This window comes from Ahaetulla prasina, chromosome 8 (genome assembly GCF_028640845.1).
Source record: "Ahaetulla prasina isolate Xishuangbanna chromosome 8, ASM2864084v1, whole genome shotgun sequence".
Classification (NCBI taxonomy): domain Eukaryota; kingdom Metazoa; phylum Chordata; class Lepidosauria; order Squamata; family Colubridae; genus Ahaetulla; species Ahaetulla prasina.
The window spans coordinates 69004619-69022800 of NC_080546.1; the positions used below are offsets into that span (position 1 = coordinate 69004619).

At 41.1% G+C, this 18182-nt stretch overlaps 1 protein-coding gene across 4 annotated transcripts in view; it reads left to right on the forward strand.

Annotated features, from left to right (window-relative positions):
• LOC131202788 (uncharacterized) overlaps positions 1–18182 on the forward strand; it is a 139901-nt gene that overhangs the window by 89053 nt on the left and 32666 nt on the right. For all 4 annotated transcript variants that reach the window (XM_058192116.1, XM_058192114.1, XM_058192119.1 and 1 more), the window contains one exon: positions 9271–9382. In XM_058192116.1, coding sequence (XP_058048099.1) covers positions 9271–9382 — 112 coding nt within the window. The remainder of the gene's footprint in view (positions 1–9270; positions 9383–18182) is intronic.

Genomic DNA, 18182 nt, shown 5'->3' on the forward strand with positions numbered 1-18182 from the left:
TCGTTTTCACACTTACAATCTTATTCAAATCTTACTTTCCTTTTCACTCTCCTCCCTCAGCAATTTCCTTTTTTGATGAGTCACAGCTCGTCTCTTTCAGTCGCCTCTAATTTTCTATCAGAACTTCTTTCAATTTTGCCAAATAATTGGCAAAGTGTGGCTCTTCAAGCTCCATATGCCTTCGAAGGGTCTCCAAACATGGAAAAATCAGTAGTAAAGGACAGAGCTCATCCTCTTCCCTCTGCGCCGCCACGACAACACCATTGGAAGTCCATTTTGTATCTTTTTCATGCACTATCCTTTAGTAAAAGAACCTATCACTTCAACCAAATGAGGAACCCACTTGGAGCAGGACTAAATTAGGCTAGAATTGCAATAACAGCCAACCCAGAGAGACACCATTACCATGGAGGCTGTTGAAAGTATGTTGGCTCACAGGAGTAACCAGGAGGAAGTCGAAGCCTGGGGGGATGTGACGTCTTCCATATCCCATGGCAGAATAGACCTCCCAAAGTGGCTGGGCAAGATGGAAGCCTGCGGCGACCTCAGTGGTCACTGGGGAAGAAAGAAAGAAGACTGGAGAGACGTCTGGGATGACGTTCACATGCGGGAACCCGGGAAGCCTCTAGAAAGAACCTGCATGGAGATCAGTGGTGAAATGCTCCCAGTTTGGATTGGATCAGCCGATCTGGTAGCAATGATGGGTGATTCAGAGAACTGGTAGTAAAAATACCTGCCCCCACCCCTCCGCCCATGCCCACCCAATTGCCCAGTCATCCTCTTGCCGCTTATTTCCGGCTCGTTCACTTTTCCCACCCGAATGGTAGGAATAGGTTGTAAAAAATGCTTTTAAAAGGTAAAAAAAGGCTCTGATGATCACAACTGAGCCATGTGATCGTCAGAGCCTTTTTTTTACTTTTAAAAGCATTTTTTACAATCTATTCAGCCAAATAGGTTGTAAAAAATGCTTTTAAAAGTAAAAAGAAAGATCAGGCGCCACAGCTGATCACACATATCCCATGCGCTGTTCTACTTACCCGATGCCTGCTTTTGGCGTGTACTGCGCTTTGGCGTGTACCTTGCATTTCGTGCATGGTGCGCATTGCGCATGCACACATGCAGCACACGTTTGGTGCGCAGTGTGCATGCGCAGCCAGTGAACCAGTAATAAACCGGTTCAGATTTCACCACTGGTGGAGATGGCGGAGGACATACCTCAGTGCAAGGCAAATTGGGAAGACTAGATGCTGGAGCACGCCATTGAGTACCTGTGGGAAACTTTTTACATCTTCAAGGTGCAAGAAGCTCAGGCACGGATGGCACCACTGACTTCAGCTGCTGCAAATGAAACAAAAAAAAGGTAAAAAGTTATATTTATGTAGTTACTTCCAAGCACATCTAAATTATATTAAAATATATTTACAATCCCCAAGGCATGTCACAATTTTTGAGCACCCCTAATGTTTGGGAATTGAAAGTTGAAAAATTTGACCCAGCCTACATCCGTGATGGCCTATGCCACAGGTGGCACGCGTAGCCATATCAGTAGGCATGTGAGCTCAGCTCCGGCATGCATGCATGCGCCAGCCACCTGATTTTTGGGCCTTCTGGGCCCACCAGAAGTAGAGAACAGGCTGTTTCCTGCTTCCGGAGAGCCTTGAGGAGTGGTGGAGAAGGTCTGTTTTTCTCTCTCATCTGGCTCCAGAGCCTTTCTAGGAGTCTGGGGAGGGCAAAAATGGCCTTCCCCACCCCACCCCCGAGGCCGTCCGGAGCCAGAAACTTCTGGTGGGACCAGAAGGCCCATTTTTTTTACTGTCCCCAGCCTCCAGAGCCCCTCTAGGAGTCTGGGGAGAGCAAAAACGGCCTTCCGGACTGGAAGTTGGCAAACGAGCCATTTCTGGTATCCGGATGGCCTCTGGGGTGGGAGGCCATTTTCACCCTCTCTAGACTCCTAGAAAGGCTCTGGAGGCAGGTGAGAGAGAAAAATCGGCTCTACTGAGCCATCATGTGCCAGGAGCGGGTGAGCAGGGGGGGTTGCACAGGGGCAGGGTGCATAGAATTATAGGTGTGGGCACACACATGCATGACCCCCTGCCCCACCCCCTCCTGGCATGTGATGGCAAAAGGGTTAGCCATCACTGGCCTATATGCTGCAAGTCCCCATCGGTGATGGCACAGCCATGCCTATTGCTGTGGTTCCAGCAACATCCACCCCAGCTTCTCAAGGGTAAGGTCCGGCTCTACAAACTACTGCCACCCCGCAGCCCAACCAGCAGCCCTAGGTTGGGCTGCACCACTGAGAATGAAAGGTTGCAGACCATAAGTTCTTGGGATGAAGTATAACAGAGAACCTAAGCAACTGGGGTTCTTCCTAGCCCAGGTCTAGACCTACATGCAGGAGTATGGCTCAGTCATAACCACCGAGGGAGTGAGGTGAAGTGTATAACCATGGCGTTGAAAGGGACCACAGCCAAGTGGATTGTCACCCTCCACAATAATAATGCCCCAAAACTATGGAGATTCGACCACTTCATGGAAAAAGCATTTTCAGGATCCCCTGGCTGACCGCAAAGCCAGAACCAGAATCAAGACTATAAATCAGAGCCACTACCCCACAGCTGCCTACACTTAAAAATTTTGCAACCTGGCATGCCAACTGACCGATTAGCCACAAGACATTCTAATAGAGTGTTTCCAGGATGGGCTTAATGATGATGTCTACAACACTTGCATCTCCAGGGGCACCCAAATGCTCCATGTCTGGTACATTCTGGCCAAGGAAGTTGAAATTGACCTGACTTGTTCAAGGAATCAGCCAAGCCATGTGTGGAGGAGGTCCCTCCCAGAGAAAAAAGTCCTGAAACCACCAGCCCGTGAACAGAGCCCACACCAGCACTCTACTGGCTGTTTCAAGTGTGGAAAGGAGGGGAACCAAGCTGTTGAATGCCAAGCCACATGCCCATCTCAGAAAAAGAGCTCCGGAACCCACCAAGAAGTCAGCAAAACCACCTCAGAGAACCTGAGAGATGGACTTGGAAGGAATGGAAGTAGTTGAATCCACCTCATCCCCCAAGGATGGAGAAAGAACTTCAACTGTCCCAATTGATGGGCTTATGGAGAGCGATACTGACTTGATGATGACCCCTTGGTAAGTTGCCCAGTGATCCCAGTAACCATCACCATAGAACTGGTGGTCCCATCCTCAGGGCACAAGGGGAACCTGGTAGCCCTCCTGGACTTGGGTTGCACCAGAGGCTTGGTCAACCCTGCCCTAGTCAAGAAGCTGGGCTTAAGATTCAAGCAGCTCAAAGTGTCCATGGCTTTTTGCCAGCTGGATGGCTTAGTAGTTCTGTCCCCCCCACAACCACAATCAATTAGAAACACAAACTGACTAGATTTGCCAGCAATTTATTTTTGCCAAGTCCTCTTATCTATCAGAGTGACTGCAGTCCGAGCTGGAACAATCCCAAAGTTCAGAAGGAAACGAAACAGAATCCAGGAGCCAAAGTACAGCCAACGTTTTCAACAGTCAATTGTTTGTTCTTCACAAGAACTATAGGGCAGCCCTTCCTGCTTTTATATCCTGTGGGGTGTGGCTCCGTGACTCAGCACTCTCTAGGCCTGTCCCACCCTTTCTTTTGATGTTGCCATCTCTCCTGTCTGTGATACCAGGGATTCAGCCATAACTGATTGTCAGCAGCTGGGTCTTGAGGTGTGACCTGAGAGGGAGGAGATGCAGGAGACAGAGGCCTCATCATCTCTTCCACCTGGCCTGCCTTTGGGACTTGGAGCAGAGCCAGAGGCTCCGCAGAGGGAAGCCCTGTTTTTTTTTGTTTTTTTTTGTTTGTTTACATTTATACCCCGCCCTTCTCCGAAGACTCAGGGCGGCTTACAGTGTATAAGGCAATAGTCTCATTCTATTTGTATATTTTTACAAAGTCAACTTATTGCCCCCCCAACAATCTGGGTCCTCATTTTACCTACCTTATAAAGGATGGAAGGCTGAGTCAACCTTGGGCCGGGCTCGAACCTACAGTAATTGCAGGCTTTGTGTTCTTAATAACAGGCCTTACCAGCCTGAGCTAAACCGGCCCTGTTGGCTCTTCCCCCTCGCTCTCTGAGTCACTTTCTGCCAGGAGGCCAGGTTCGGTGGGGGCAGGTTTGGGGGAGGGGCGAAGACACAACAGCCAGCAACATTCATCACCAAACCAATAGAAATGAGAATGGGGGCATACACAGAGACTTTGAACTTTATCATGGTGTCTGGCACAGCGAGACCCCTTGTACTAGGTTTGGCATGGTTACTGAGGTGAAATCCCTACATAAACTAGAGGAGAATGTTGTAAAAGATTCAGTGGACCAGCAAAGAAAAGCCAGAAAAGAAACATGAGGTTCTTCCTTTACCCCTAAGCCACCGTGAGTAGAGTCAAGAAGGGAGGTGGAAGCTGCAACAAAAGAGCATCCCCAGGTTGATCCCTGAAATCCCAAAGAATATTGGGACCTGTAGGACGGTTTTAGTGAAAAGGGCTCCTATGCATGTCTACCCTGCCAGTCAACTGACTGCTCCATAGAGATCCTGTCAGGGGCTAAATTGCCTAAACCTAAGCTATACTCAAAGACTCCTAGACAAGGAATAATGAATGGAATCTGACCAAGAAGAGATTCAATCTAGAAATGAGGAGGAACTTTCTGAAAGTGAGAACAATCAACCAATGGAACAGCTTGCCTTTGGAAGTTGTGGGAGCTTCATCACTTGAGTCTTTCAAGAAAAGATTGGATTGCCATTTGTCAGAAATGGTATAGGGCCATGGTGGTGATTCTATGGCATATGTGCCACAGGTGGCACGCGTAGCCATATCAGTGGGCATGCAAACTCAGCTCCAGTGTGCATGCGCATGCCGGCCCCCTGATTTTCGGGCCTTCTGGGCCCACCAGAAGTAGGGAAGCAGGCTGTTTCCTGCCTCTAGAAGGCCTCAGGGGGTGGTGGGGAAAGCCTGTTTTCCCCTCTCACCTGCCTCCAGAACCTCTCTAGGAGGCTGGGAGGGTGAAAACGGCCTTCCCAACCCCCTGGAGATCCCACTGGAAGTTGGCAAATAGGCCATTTCTGGCATCCGGAGGACCTCTGGTGGGGGAAGGCCATTTTCACCTTCCCCAGACTCCTAGAGAAGCCCTGGAGTCTGGGAGAGCAAAAAATGGGCCTTCCAGTCCCACCAGAAGTTGGCAAACAGGCCATTTTTTGTCTCCAGACGACCTATGGTGGGGGAAGGCCATTTTCGCCCTCCCCAGACTCCTAGAAAGGCTCTGGAGCCAGGTGAGAGGGAAAAACGGGCCTACCGGGCCATTGTGTGCCAGGAGTGGGGGGGTCACGTGCATGGGTGTGGGGCACATAGAATTATGGGTGTGGGCATGGGTGTGTGTGACCCCACTCGACCCCCCCTTCCTGGCACACGATGGCAAAAAGGTTAGCCATTACTGGTATAGGGTCTCCTGCTTGAGCGGGGGGGGTGTGTTGGACTAGATGACCTATAAGGTCCCTTCCAACTCTGGAACTTCTTCCAACAGAACTCAGTTCTGTTCAACTAGAGGAGCTGTAGGCGTTTATGTACAAAAACCTGAAGTGCGGCTTCAGCCGGCCAAACCGAAAGTAGCTGTTCCGGTGCTATTGAGAGAAAAGAAGGATGGGTCCCTTCTATGCATCTATGCGTTGACTATTGTAGGCTAAACATTGTTTGTGTCAAAAATGTCTACCAACTACCCCTGATGAAGGACATATTAGCCCATTTAGCCAAAGGGAGGATTTTCACCAAGCTGGACTTATGAGAGGCATATCATCAGATTAGAATCAAGGAAAGCTATGAGTAGAAAATGGCTTTTAATTGCCCTTTCGAATGTTTCCAGTTCCAAGTCCTCCCTTTCAGACTGCAAGGAGCCCCTGCTATGTTTATTTAGCCAATAAATGAAGTGCAACATGAGCATCTGTAGAAAGGGGTTTGGTCGATTTGAGTGATATTTTGATTTATACTGAAACTATGGCAAAGCATGTAAAATTGATCAGGGCAGGGCTCAAAAACTTCCAAGCAGTCCAACTGTGTGCCAATCTCTCCAAATATGAATTCCACCAGAGCAAATTTGATTATCATGGGTACCACATTTCCCACAAAGGAACAGAAATGGCTCCTGAGAAGGTGCGGGCAATGTTTGCAGTGAGCTCCTCCCTACACCTGGAAGCAACTACAAAGCTTGCTGGGGTTTACAAACTTCACCAATTAATTCCATCATTCACTCAGATTGCCCTCCCTATCACCAACCTATTAAAGACGAAGGGGGAGGAATGCCAAGCAGCATTCAAAAAAGTCAAATGCCTATTCATGGAAGTGCTAAAGCATCAAGAGTCCAATGCCCCCTTTATTATTTAAGCAGATGCTGAAGCATCAAGAGTCCAATGCCCCCTTTGTTATTTAAGCAGATGCTTGTGATGTCACAGTGGAGACAGTGCTCTTGCAGGAAAATGAGCAGGGAGTCCTGCAGCCATGTGCCTATACTTCCAAAAAGCTTACTGAAACTGAATGTAGATGGGCAGTTTAGCATATGTAATGCGCTGGGCGCTCCTAACCTGGAGGCATTTCTTGGGGGGAGGGAGAACCTTTGAAATGTGGACTGATCATAAAAATTTAGAAGCCCTGAAAAAAAACCCAGAGATTATTGCCCAAACAAGTTTGTTGGGCTCAATACTTTAACCAATTCAGTTTCATGCTGCAATATCTCCCAGGGGGAAGACCTTCCTAGCAGATGCCTTATCCAGGCTGCCACAATATAATTGCTCAAAACCAGAACAAATTAGACTGGTTATCCCATCCAGACAGTTGGCGGCTCCAGTAACCATCAGAGCACAAGCTAAACTGAAAACCGAAGCAACTGAAGATCGAATGAGTGCTCTGAAGGCAGCACTAGAGGAGAACAAGTGGTTCCAAGCCCATAAGGGGGAATGTACGATACAAGATGGTTTAGCTTGAGTGGGAGACAAATTGTACCTCCTGGAAAGCCAATGACTGTTGATTTTACAAAAAAGCCATGAACCAAAATTAGCAGAACACTTCAGCTTCATTAAAACCTTGCAGTTAGTTAAGCACCAGTTTTGGTGGCCATTGTCACTACAGAAAGACATAGAGAGCTATGTAGCTATATAGCTAGCTGCCCTATCTTTGCCTGTACTAAAAGGCAACAAGGAAAAATACCAACACTGCTCCAGCCATAGCTGAGTTTAAAGCCCCTTGGAAAGAGATTTCAATAGATTTTATAGTAAAATTGCCTGAAACCTTGGGAAACCCAGTGATTTGGGTGATAACTGACTTATTTTTCAAGCAAGTGCACTTTGTGCCCTGTCAAAAAATCCCCTCCACTTGCACTTTGGCCAAATTGTTTGTGGACCATGCTTACAGGCTACATTGAGGCCTGGAGAGGATCATATAAGATCACAGGGTCCAATTCACTTCAAGGGTTTGGCAAGAGTTTTTAGAACTTCTGGGAACCACTGAGGGGCTTATTTCCTCGCATCATCCAAAAACTAATGGTGCTTGCAAATGGGGTTCTGGAGTAATATCTCAGATGTTACATTAATTATCAACAAGATAGTTGGGTGGACCTTCTTCCTTTCGTTGAGGTTGCTTCCAATATTTCAGTGCATAGCAGCAACAGTTTCATCCCTTTTAAAGTAGCCACGGGGCAGGACTTTGTGTCTATCCCGAATTGCCCCAGGCCACCCCATCAACCACCTAAAAGTGTGGGTCACCCAACTACAAAATACTTGGCCAGTAGTAAGAACACTTTAGAGGAGGAGCTGGAAGCGTATAAAAAACAAGCTGACAAAAGGCTGCAAAACTGAAGGACTTTAAAGTTGGAGACAAGTCTATTTATCCACTAAGTACTTACAATATAGACAACCCTCCAAAAAACTGGGCCCCAAGTTTCCCATAAAAAGAGCTATCAACCCAGTGACTGTTAAACTCAAATTATCCAAAAATCTTAGGCCCCTGCATCCAGTTTTCATTACAGCCTTCTAAAACCAGAAATCACATCTTCCCTATGCCCAGAATCGCAACCACCTCCTGATCCCATCATGATCAGGGGAAAATAGCACTTTGAGATTAAAGACATATTGGACTTTTGCACATATCAAGAGAAAACTCAGTATTTAGTACTGTGGAAAGACTTCCCTCCCTCAGAGACCAAATGGGTTAATTCCAAATACGTTAAAGCATCTAGACTGCTTAAAAAGTCCCACAAACAATATCTGGATAAACTTCAATGACCATTCAACTAAATGTGCCTTTTATGTGTGTCTCTCCCTCCCCTCTTGTCTTCTTTACGTGACTAATGTCTCTGTCAAGGGGGGCAATATGTCAGGTCTGCCATCTTTGGCCTAGCGTCTCACTGGCATCCTGCCATCAAAGGATAGTGGGGAGGGGGGGCATGTATAATGGACAAATGGAGTCAAGGGTCTTTCTTTATTAAGGGACCTGAGGCAGGTCTGACACAGATGTTCATTGGGTAACTGTGATGACTTAGGGCGTGACACAAAGGCAACACAGCCAGAGAACCAATATGAATCCCTTTATTATCACCAACTGTGCCCCCAATGTCCCTTTCAACTCTCAGGCCTGGAGAGAGCTCTTCCACCAACGTTGTAAGCAGAAAACTTCCAACTAAAAATCCAACAAGACAAGGTAATTAATCCATCAGGGCAAGCAAAATAAGGAATTCCAGAAGTGAAGTAACATGGCAGTATATCAAACCAGTTGGGAGGATGCCAAGAACTCAGATAAACACCAGAGGAACTTAGTGTTTGTTCCTGACAACCGCCCATCCCATTTGCCTCTCCTTTTAAACTCCATCAGCAGCTGTGCCTTGTAAAGAGGATTGGGTCCCTTTCCTCCCTCGTAAACCACGCAACCCATGTTGCTCCCTTCTCCGTTCCTCCCTGCATTGCCTAGGATAAGGAGGGGGTGGAACTTGGTCTTCATCTGAACCCCCTCTCCCTTGTTCTACCTCTCCCCTGCTCTGCCCAGCCTGACTTTCCCCTTCCCCAGTTTCCTCCACAGCCAACAGATCCACTCTCTCACACTCTGTCAACTGTTTCTGTTCCCCTTCAGATTCAGACTCCGACAGGGACAGTAACTGTACAGGTTTACAGATTACTCCTACTATAATAGATTTTTATATTTATGGCATTAGAATATCTTCTTGTTTAAATCAAAATGTATATTTTTCCAGATCAATATATTTATGAATGGACAACATGTTGAAACATTTCAGGAAGATATTTCCTTCACTTCAGATCTAACTGCTTCACATGATGAGCCTCAGTCTCAAGAAGATTTCAAAGGTACTATTGTTTGTTTATATATTTATTATAGTTTTTATTATCTATCTTCTTGAGAGATCAAGGCATCATACATTGGGAATCCACTCATTTTATTCCCATAACTTTATGAGATGGATTGAGTTGGCAGAAATAGTTATCTAGTTACCCTTTCGTTAAGTCCGAATTTGCGTATGGATGTATTGGATCCAATTTTAATACCATTACACTATATTGTCCTTGAAAGTACTGCTGTTTAACACTGAAATTACTCCATAACTAACTGTTGATGTGTAGGCCTTGCTTTATACAGAATACGTTGCACAGTTCACCTTTGTCCATTACATATTCATGTTCAGTGTAAGGGAAATCAAGTGAAGTACAGGAATTGCTGAAATCTAAGAGTTCCTTATTTGTCAGTAGGAATTTTTTTTTATCTACAATTCCCTAATTTAGTCATCTATTTCAAAACCATTAATTCATAATAATAAAATGTTTCTCTAACATAATATGGTAAATATTCAAGATATACAATATATATATATAGGAAAAGAACAATAGGACAGGAACGGTAGGCACATTTGTGCTCTTATGCACGCCCCTTAAAGTCCTCTTAGGAATGGGGTGAGGTCAACAGTGGATAGATTTTGGTTAAAGCTTTTGGGGTTATGAGAAGAGACCACAGAGTCAGGTAATGCATTCCAAGCACAGATAATTCTGTTACAGAAGTCATATTTTCGGCAATCCAAATTGGAGCGGTTGACATTAAGTTTAAATCTATTGGTAGCTCTTGTATTATTGCAGTTGAAACTGAAGTAGTCTTTAACTTAATATTCCATCTTCCTCTTATATAGAATAGAATAGCAGAATTGGAAGGGACCTTGAAGGTCTTCTAGTCCAACCCCCTGCCCAGGCAGAAAATCCTACACCACTTCAGACAAATTGTTATCCAACATTTCCTTAAAAATTTCCAGTGTTGGAACATTCACAACTTCTGGAAACAAGTTGTTCCACTGATTAATTGTTCTAACTGTCAGGAAATTTTGTTCTAAATTGCCTCTCTTCTTGATTAGTTTCCACCCATTGCATCTTGTTCTACCCTCAGATGCTTTGGAGAATAGTTTGACTCCTTCTTTGTGGCAACCTCTGAGATATTGGAACACTGCTATCATGTCTCCCCTAATCCTTTTTTCATTATTTAGTCATCATCATTATTTCTGTCTTTATTCTAACTTATATTCATGTGACCATTATATTAAAAAAGTTCCCTTTTTACAATACTGTCCTTCATTACACAATTCTAATACCAATCACAATATTATACAAATTAATTCATATTCTTTATATTCATCCAAACTATATGATTCCACTATTAATACACCTCTTTATACCATCATTCATCATTTTATTAGTCATTATTTATCCTTCATTATTGTATTATTCAGTATTTCAATATATTATTCTAATGCCAACCACAATATTATTTAAACATATAAAATAACTATTCATATTCTTGCTTTCATCCAATTTTTATGATTCTAGTATTAATACATATGTTTATATTAAAATATGTTCCTTTCATTATTTAATTGGTCAGAATTTACCAATCACAATATTGTTTAAGCTTGCCTATTCTAATTTCTCCTTATGCCACCATTATAAAAAAAGGAAAGAAATCGGGAAAAAAAGAATTTTTTTTCTCTTTCCTTTTTTCTTTTTCCTATCCACCTTTAATTAAATATCTTCCTTGTTCTCACGTTCTCATGTGGGCACATCAATACTTTAATTCTTATTCTTTTTTTAACTTGCCTCCCGTATTCTTCTCTTAAATCTTTATCTCTGTCTGTATCTGTCTCTGCATCCTGCCTAGTCAATCTAAGTGTTTCTCCCATCCCTACCCTTTTCCACTGTCTAACTTTAAAGTTATCATCCCTAACCCCTAGTTTCCTTCCCAAAGTACCTTCCTGCTCCTTCCGTTCTCTTTTCAGATCTCTTAAAATATTTTCCCCTTGGTTTGAGTCATCAAACATTAATTTTATTAATGACTCATCATCATCTTCTTTCCGTTGATTCCTCAATTCTGTTTTTCCCTCTATTCCTTCTGCTAGCTCCTTCCTTTTGTGGACATCTTGTTCATTACTCATTGTCCTTTGTATGATGTTTTCCAATTTTTGATCTATGCCATCCATTAATTCTATCATCGCCTTATGCTCTTTCTGTATAATATCCTTTATGCTTTGAAACATCAACTCCATCTCGATCAAAGTTCTGCTTGTTTGCTGCTTCTGTTGCATCTTATCTTGTTTTAATAAATTCCACTTTTAGTCAATAGCCCAAGAGCCATTTATTCCAACCTGAGATTACTCTTCAAAATATCCACTGATCACAGTTCCTTAGGTTCCATAAATAGTCAGTCAGGTCCATTTATAGCGGGAGTTACAGGGAGTTGTCCAAGCTTCTTTGAGTCACATTTCTAGATTCAATCAAATAGCTTAACGTTCAGGGGTCACTTTAATTAAATATCTTCCTCGTTCTTATGTTGAAATCTCCAGGTCATAGGGTAGATGTATATAGTTCAGTAAATATTTTCACAGTCCTTTAAATGGGTATTCTCAGGCTTGTATATTTTCTTTTCATCCGCAAGTGGCGCTCTTAGGTTAATTTTCACTATTACTAAAAATCTGATTTTAATTACTTTAAATTGTATTTCAATTATAGAATTAATGTTAATTTTTAAATCTATAATTCAATATTTCAATATATTATTCTAATGCCAATCACAATATTATACAAATTAATTCATATTCTTTATATTCATCAAACATTAATTTTATTAATGACTCATCATCATCTTCTTTCCGTTGATTCCTCAATTCTGTTTTTCCCTCTATTCCTTCTGCTAGCTCCTTCCTTTTGTGGACATCTTGTTCATTACTCATTGTCCTTTGTATGATGTTTTCCAATTTTTGATCTATGCCATCCATTAATTCTATCATCGCCTTATGCTCTTTCTGTATAATATCCTTTATGCTTTGAAACATCAACTCCATCTCGATCAAAGTTCTGCTTGTTTGCTGCTTCTGTTGCATCTTATCTTGTTTTAATAAATTCCACTTTTAGTCAATAGCCCAAGAACCATTTATTCCAACCTGAGATTACTCTTCAAAGTATCCACTGATCACAGTTCCTTAGGTTCCATAAATAGTCAGTCAGATCCATTTATAGCGGGAGTTACAGGGAGTTGTCCAAGCTTCTTTGAGTCACATTTCAGTGAGTCATGATGGTTGTAAAAGAGATTTTATGATGTTTTCCAATTTTTGATCTATGCCATCCATTAATTCTATCATCGCCTTATGCTCTTTCTGTATAATATCCTTTATGCTTTGAAACATCAACTCCATCTCGATCAAAGTTCTGCTTGTTTGCTGCTTCTGTTGCATCTTATCTTGTTTTAATTATAAAGAAGGAATAACAATTTTTAAAAATGAATGATGTCAACTATTAATGTAGTTCCTACCAATCGTTCTCTCTTAAATATCTAGGGATACATCTCTTCAGTTGAAATGAGTATACCAAGGTCATGTAGATGGAAGAAAATAAATGTGATGAAAAAGAGTATAACATATGGATAGTCCTTGATATATGACTGTAATGGAGCTTGCCCATTACAGTAGTGAGTCATGATGGTTGTAAAAGAGATTTTATGATGTTTTTTTCCAGAGGTCACTAAGCAAACACCTCTGTTTTCAAAAATACAGAGTTTGCTCTAAATACATGAGTTTTGCTGAAAACCAGAACTGCTGACTTTCAGTAAAACAATCATAAGACATGATTATGTGACCATTGGATGTTGCAAATTGCTGTAAATGTGGCTGTGTTGCCAACTGCCCAAAGTTTGATCACTTGACCACAGAGAAGGCCCAACTTCCTCTGCAGGTTGTAAATCCCCTTTTTCGAGTCCGTTGTAACTGAATGTCACTAGTCCATGTTGGTTCTACTTAAATATATTTTTAAATAACTTCTTCAAATTTTCTCCATTCAAAGCAATCTAACACACCTAAATGTATTTACATATTTTAATTATATTGGATTTGGTTATTGAGAATCAGTTTATGCATACTAGTCTTCATTCTCAGATTTGTATTTTCTCTGACAACACACACACACATACACACAGGAGGAGGCGTGGCCAATGTCGCTGTGGGATGGTGGTTCCCTGGGGCTCCGAAAGAAACGCCAATATCCCAGTCATTTGGAGGTCCTTTATGGACCATAGCTGTCTTGTAGAGACAGCGAAAAAGGGAGGCATGGATCAGCACGAACAGGGAAGTGGCAAATTCCCTGGAGCGCTGACATTAGCCTTCAATTCAACGGCACGGGAAGACAGCCATTAGAGCTGTCACAAGCTGGGGCAGCCACACAAAGAGATCTGAGCAGGAGCGGTGAATTTATGGAGTATTGTTACTGGATGAGTGATTTGCCAACTCATAGGTAAGAAGAAAACTTATTAAAGCTTAAAAGAAGTCTTCAATTTGAAACTAGCAGCTAATTGGCATGTGGAAATATAAATAGAAGAAAGCAAAAAGTAAAGTTGAACTTTGTAATTAAAGCCCCAAAAAGGAAACTTTCCATCTGAATTTAAAATTGGCGTTGGAAGAAATTAAAATACTAAAAGGGACAGAAAATTGAAGGAAAACATCGGTTGCTAACAAAAGGATTAAGACAGGAAGTAATTAACTTTGTGGATTAAAACTCCTCTGCCTTCAATTTTCCTAACAAGTATACGCTCACTTGCAAATAAGATGGATGAAATACTCCTCTTAAACAAATACTATTCTTATTTTCGCAATTCAGTAGTCCTATGCTTCTCTGAAATCTGGTTAAATGAATCAATTGAAGATAGCAGCCTGAACATTCCAGGGTTTCAGATTGAACAATCAGACAGGATTCCAGAAACATCTGGTAAAAAGAAAGGAGGAGGATTATACCTATATATTAACAGCAACTGGTGTCAAGATTTTAAAATAATTTACAAATTCTGTGACAACAATTTAGAGACTTTAATTATCAACTGCAAACCGTACTATTCGCCTCGTGAATTTTCCTCATTTCTTCTAATTGCTGTTTATATCCCACCACAAGCCTGTGTAAACAAGGCATTACAAACCCTAGCTGACCAAATCATGGAGGCTGAAGCCAAACACCCTGATTCACTGGCCATTTTGGGAGATCTAAACAAGGCAAACTTAAGGAAAGAGCTACCAAAATACTTTCAGCATGTCAATTGTCCCACCAGAGGCAAGAAGATACCTCTGCAGACCTGGATGAACTCACAGATACTGTAACATCATTTGTCAGCTTCTGTGAAAACCTATGTGTACCTACAAGGAACTTGCGAATATACAGTAACAACAAACCTTGGTTCACACCTAAACTTAAGCAGCTACGACATTCCAAAGAGGAAGCATACAGAAAAGGTGATAAAATGCTGTACAGTCAGGCCAGAAATGCACTAACAAGGGAGATCAGAGCAGCAAAAAGAAGCTACACTGAAAAGCTACAGAATCAGTTTTCAGCAAATGAACCAGCAGCACAGTATCAACAGCAGAAATACTGTGTTGTCTAGTATTGTGAGAGGTGGAAGTATGGAAGGGTTTTTCCTAAAGTCTACCACCATTTCTACGGTTTTGAGTGTGTTCAGTTCCAGATTGTTTTGGTTGCACCACAAGGCTAGTCGTTCGACTTCTTGTCTATATGCGGATTCGTCATTGTCTCGAATGAGACCAATCACTATTGTGTCACTGTTGTGTCAAATTTCTAGGTTCTATCATATCGCAAGATCTAAAATGGACAGCTAACATCAAAAACATCATCAAAAAAGGACAACAATGTTCTTTCTGCGCCAACTCAGTAAGCTCAAACTGCCCAAGGAGCTGCTGATTCAGTTCTACAGAGGAATTATTGAGTCTGTCATTTGCACCTCTATAACTGTCTGGTTCGGTTCTGCGACCCAACAAGAAAGACACAGACTTCAGAGGATAATTAGAACTGCAGAAAAAATAATTGCTACGAACCTGCCTTCCATTGAGGACCTGTATACTGCACGAATCAAGAAGAGGGCCGTGAAAATATTTACAGATCCCTCACATCCAGGACATAAACTGTTTCAACTCCTACCCTCAAAACGACGCTATAGAGCACTGCACACCAGAACAACTAGACCCAAGAACAGTTTTTTCCCGAAGGCCATCACTCTGCTAAACAAATAATTCCCTCAACACTGACAGACTATTTACTAAATCTGCACTACTATTAATCTTCTCATAGTTCCCATCACCAATCTCTTTCCATTTATGATTGTATGACTGTAACTTTGTTACTGGCAATCCTTATGATTTATATTGATATATCGACCATCAATTGTGTTGTAAATGTTGTACCTTGATGAACGTATCTTTTCTTTTATGTACTGAGAGCATATGCACCAAGACAAATTCCTTGTGTGTCCAATCACACTTGGCCAATAAAAAATTCTATTCTATTCTATTCTAACAAGGGACATTTTGTTGCTGAAGCATTTGTGAATTGGAGAGAGACATCTGCTGGAGGAAAGAAAGTATCAGTTATTTAGATCAACATGGGAAAGTCAGGAGGAGGCTTTGTTTATACAGCTGCCATGAGATTGTAAAAAAAGGGAGTGGAATTGACAAAAGACTTTAATTGGAACAGCTGAAAAGTACATTTGAATTGGACATTTTCAGAAACAAAGAAGAAAAGAAGAAAAGAGATACTATATGGACTTGAATTTGGATTAAGTCAAAGTAACAAATTTGAATTTGGACTATATATAAGTTAAGATAAATAAATCTAAAAAGTTTTTCTCCTCATATCAAAAATTTGGAGAATTGGGAGGAATTATGGGAGATACCTCAAATGGTGCGAGAGTCCATTAATGGGAATAAACAAGCAGAACTGTGGCTTAAAAATAAAAAAAGAGATGATGAGGAAATTATGAGATATAGTGCTGAAAAAGAAATCAGTGAGGATAATATTGATGATCATATTGGGATTGATAGTGAAAAAATAAAAATGGAGAGAGGAAAAGAAATTTTAAAAAAGGGGAGGGAGAAAAAAGAAAAGATTGAGGGGGAAAATTAAAAGAGTGAAAAAAATAAATGATTACACTGGGATTAGCACTGACAGAATAAAGAGAAGAGGAGGAAATAGAGAAAAATTGAGGGGGAATATTAAAAGAGTAAAAGTCAGAACGATGGAAAAGAGGATGCAAGAAAGGGAGAAAGAAGAAGATGAAAGAATGGGACAAAGGGAGAAAAATATTAAGAGATGAGATCTGGGAGAGACTGAAAGAAAATGGTTAAAAGTAGGAGAAAAATGAATAGAAGAAAAGAAATTAAAGTAGTGATAGATATGTTTTCTTTTTCTGTTTGTCTCTGAGAATGCATAGAATGAGAGAGAATTAAAGTTGATGGTAAGGAAATAAATTTTAAACATATAAAAGAATGGAAAACCTAGCAGATGAAATATGAAAGATAGCATGATTTATAAATGAAAATGATTGAAATTAAGATGTAAAAGGAAATAAAATTGAAATGTTAGTAAATGATTTATTGAACTGTGAACAGAAATGTTAAGAAAATAAGAGATGGAAAGTTGCATTAATTGACTGTATGATATAAATGGAATAAGATGAAGACAATGTTAATGTTTAAAATATAGGAGGGGAGGTTTGAAAAACATGTATAATAAATGAGAAAATCGGGGGTGGTCTGGACACTAGAAATATTGAAAATAAATACAGCAATGGAGAGAGGTAAGAAGAAGGAGAGAGATGGAAAGGGAGAAGGAGGGAGAGAGAAAGAAGAGGAGAGGAGGTAAGGTAGGGGAAATAAGAGTAGGAGAGAAGGTTAGATAGGGAGGAAGTAGGGTGGAGGAGGACAAAGGAAAGGGAAGTAGAGAAGGAGTAGGAGAGGAGAGAAAAAAGTAGGTACGAAGAAAGGAGGGAGGGAAAGGAGTGAAAGGAGAAGAAAGGATTGCTGTGAAAAGGAAATGGAGGAAAGACAACCCCGAATATACAGCATTTGAATATATTAGGATAAAAATTGAGATAGTTAAAAAAAAAGAATGAAAGGGAATGAATATGAATGAAAATGGAGAAATTAGAACTTGAGGGCGAAATATGATGTGATTTAATAAAATGAACAAGGAAATATTAGGAAATGAATAAAAAACTATGAAAAAGAATATTTGGCAAAAACTGTAACTAAGTAAAATATATTTGAATATATTGAATTGTATAAGATATGATATGGCCAATACTCTGTTCATGAATTGTGTATGTGTATAGGGGGAGTAACTAAAAAAATCAATAAAAACTTGTACCAAAAAAAATTTGTATTTTCTATTTTAACAAAGCATTTTGTTTGTTGGATTTATCGTCTACAATATATTTTTATCCATTTTTATTTTTTTAAGAATAAAATGTTGGAAAGACATTATATAAAGTCTCTTGGGATTTTTGCTCTGTAGGGCAACCATGGGGTGGAAGTAACTGAGGCGAGGCAGGTTCTGAATTAAACAAGCCTTTATTGGCTTAACAGCTAACAAGTAACAAAGCAACTCCAGAAACAGCAACAACAACTTTTCCCGTTTGACAGCTTTTTATATAGCAGCTGTCAAATGCACTCAGCCAATCTCAGGGCTTTATTTTCCACCATGAAGACTGTTTGTCTTAGGCAATTAGGAGCTTCCCCACCGTCATGTTGTAAGTCTGAAGACTTAACACCCCTTCTCTCCTGGATGGCGC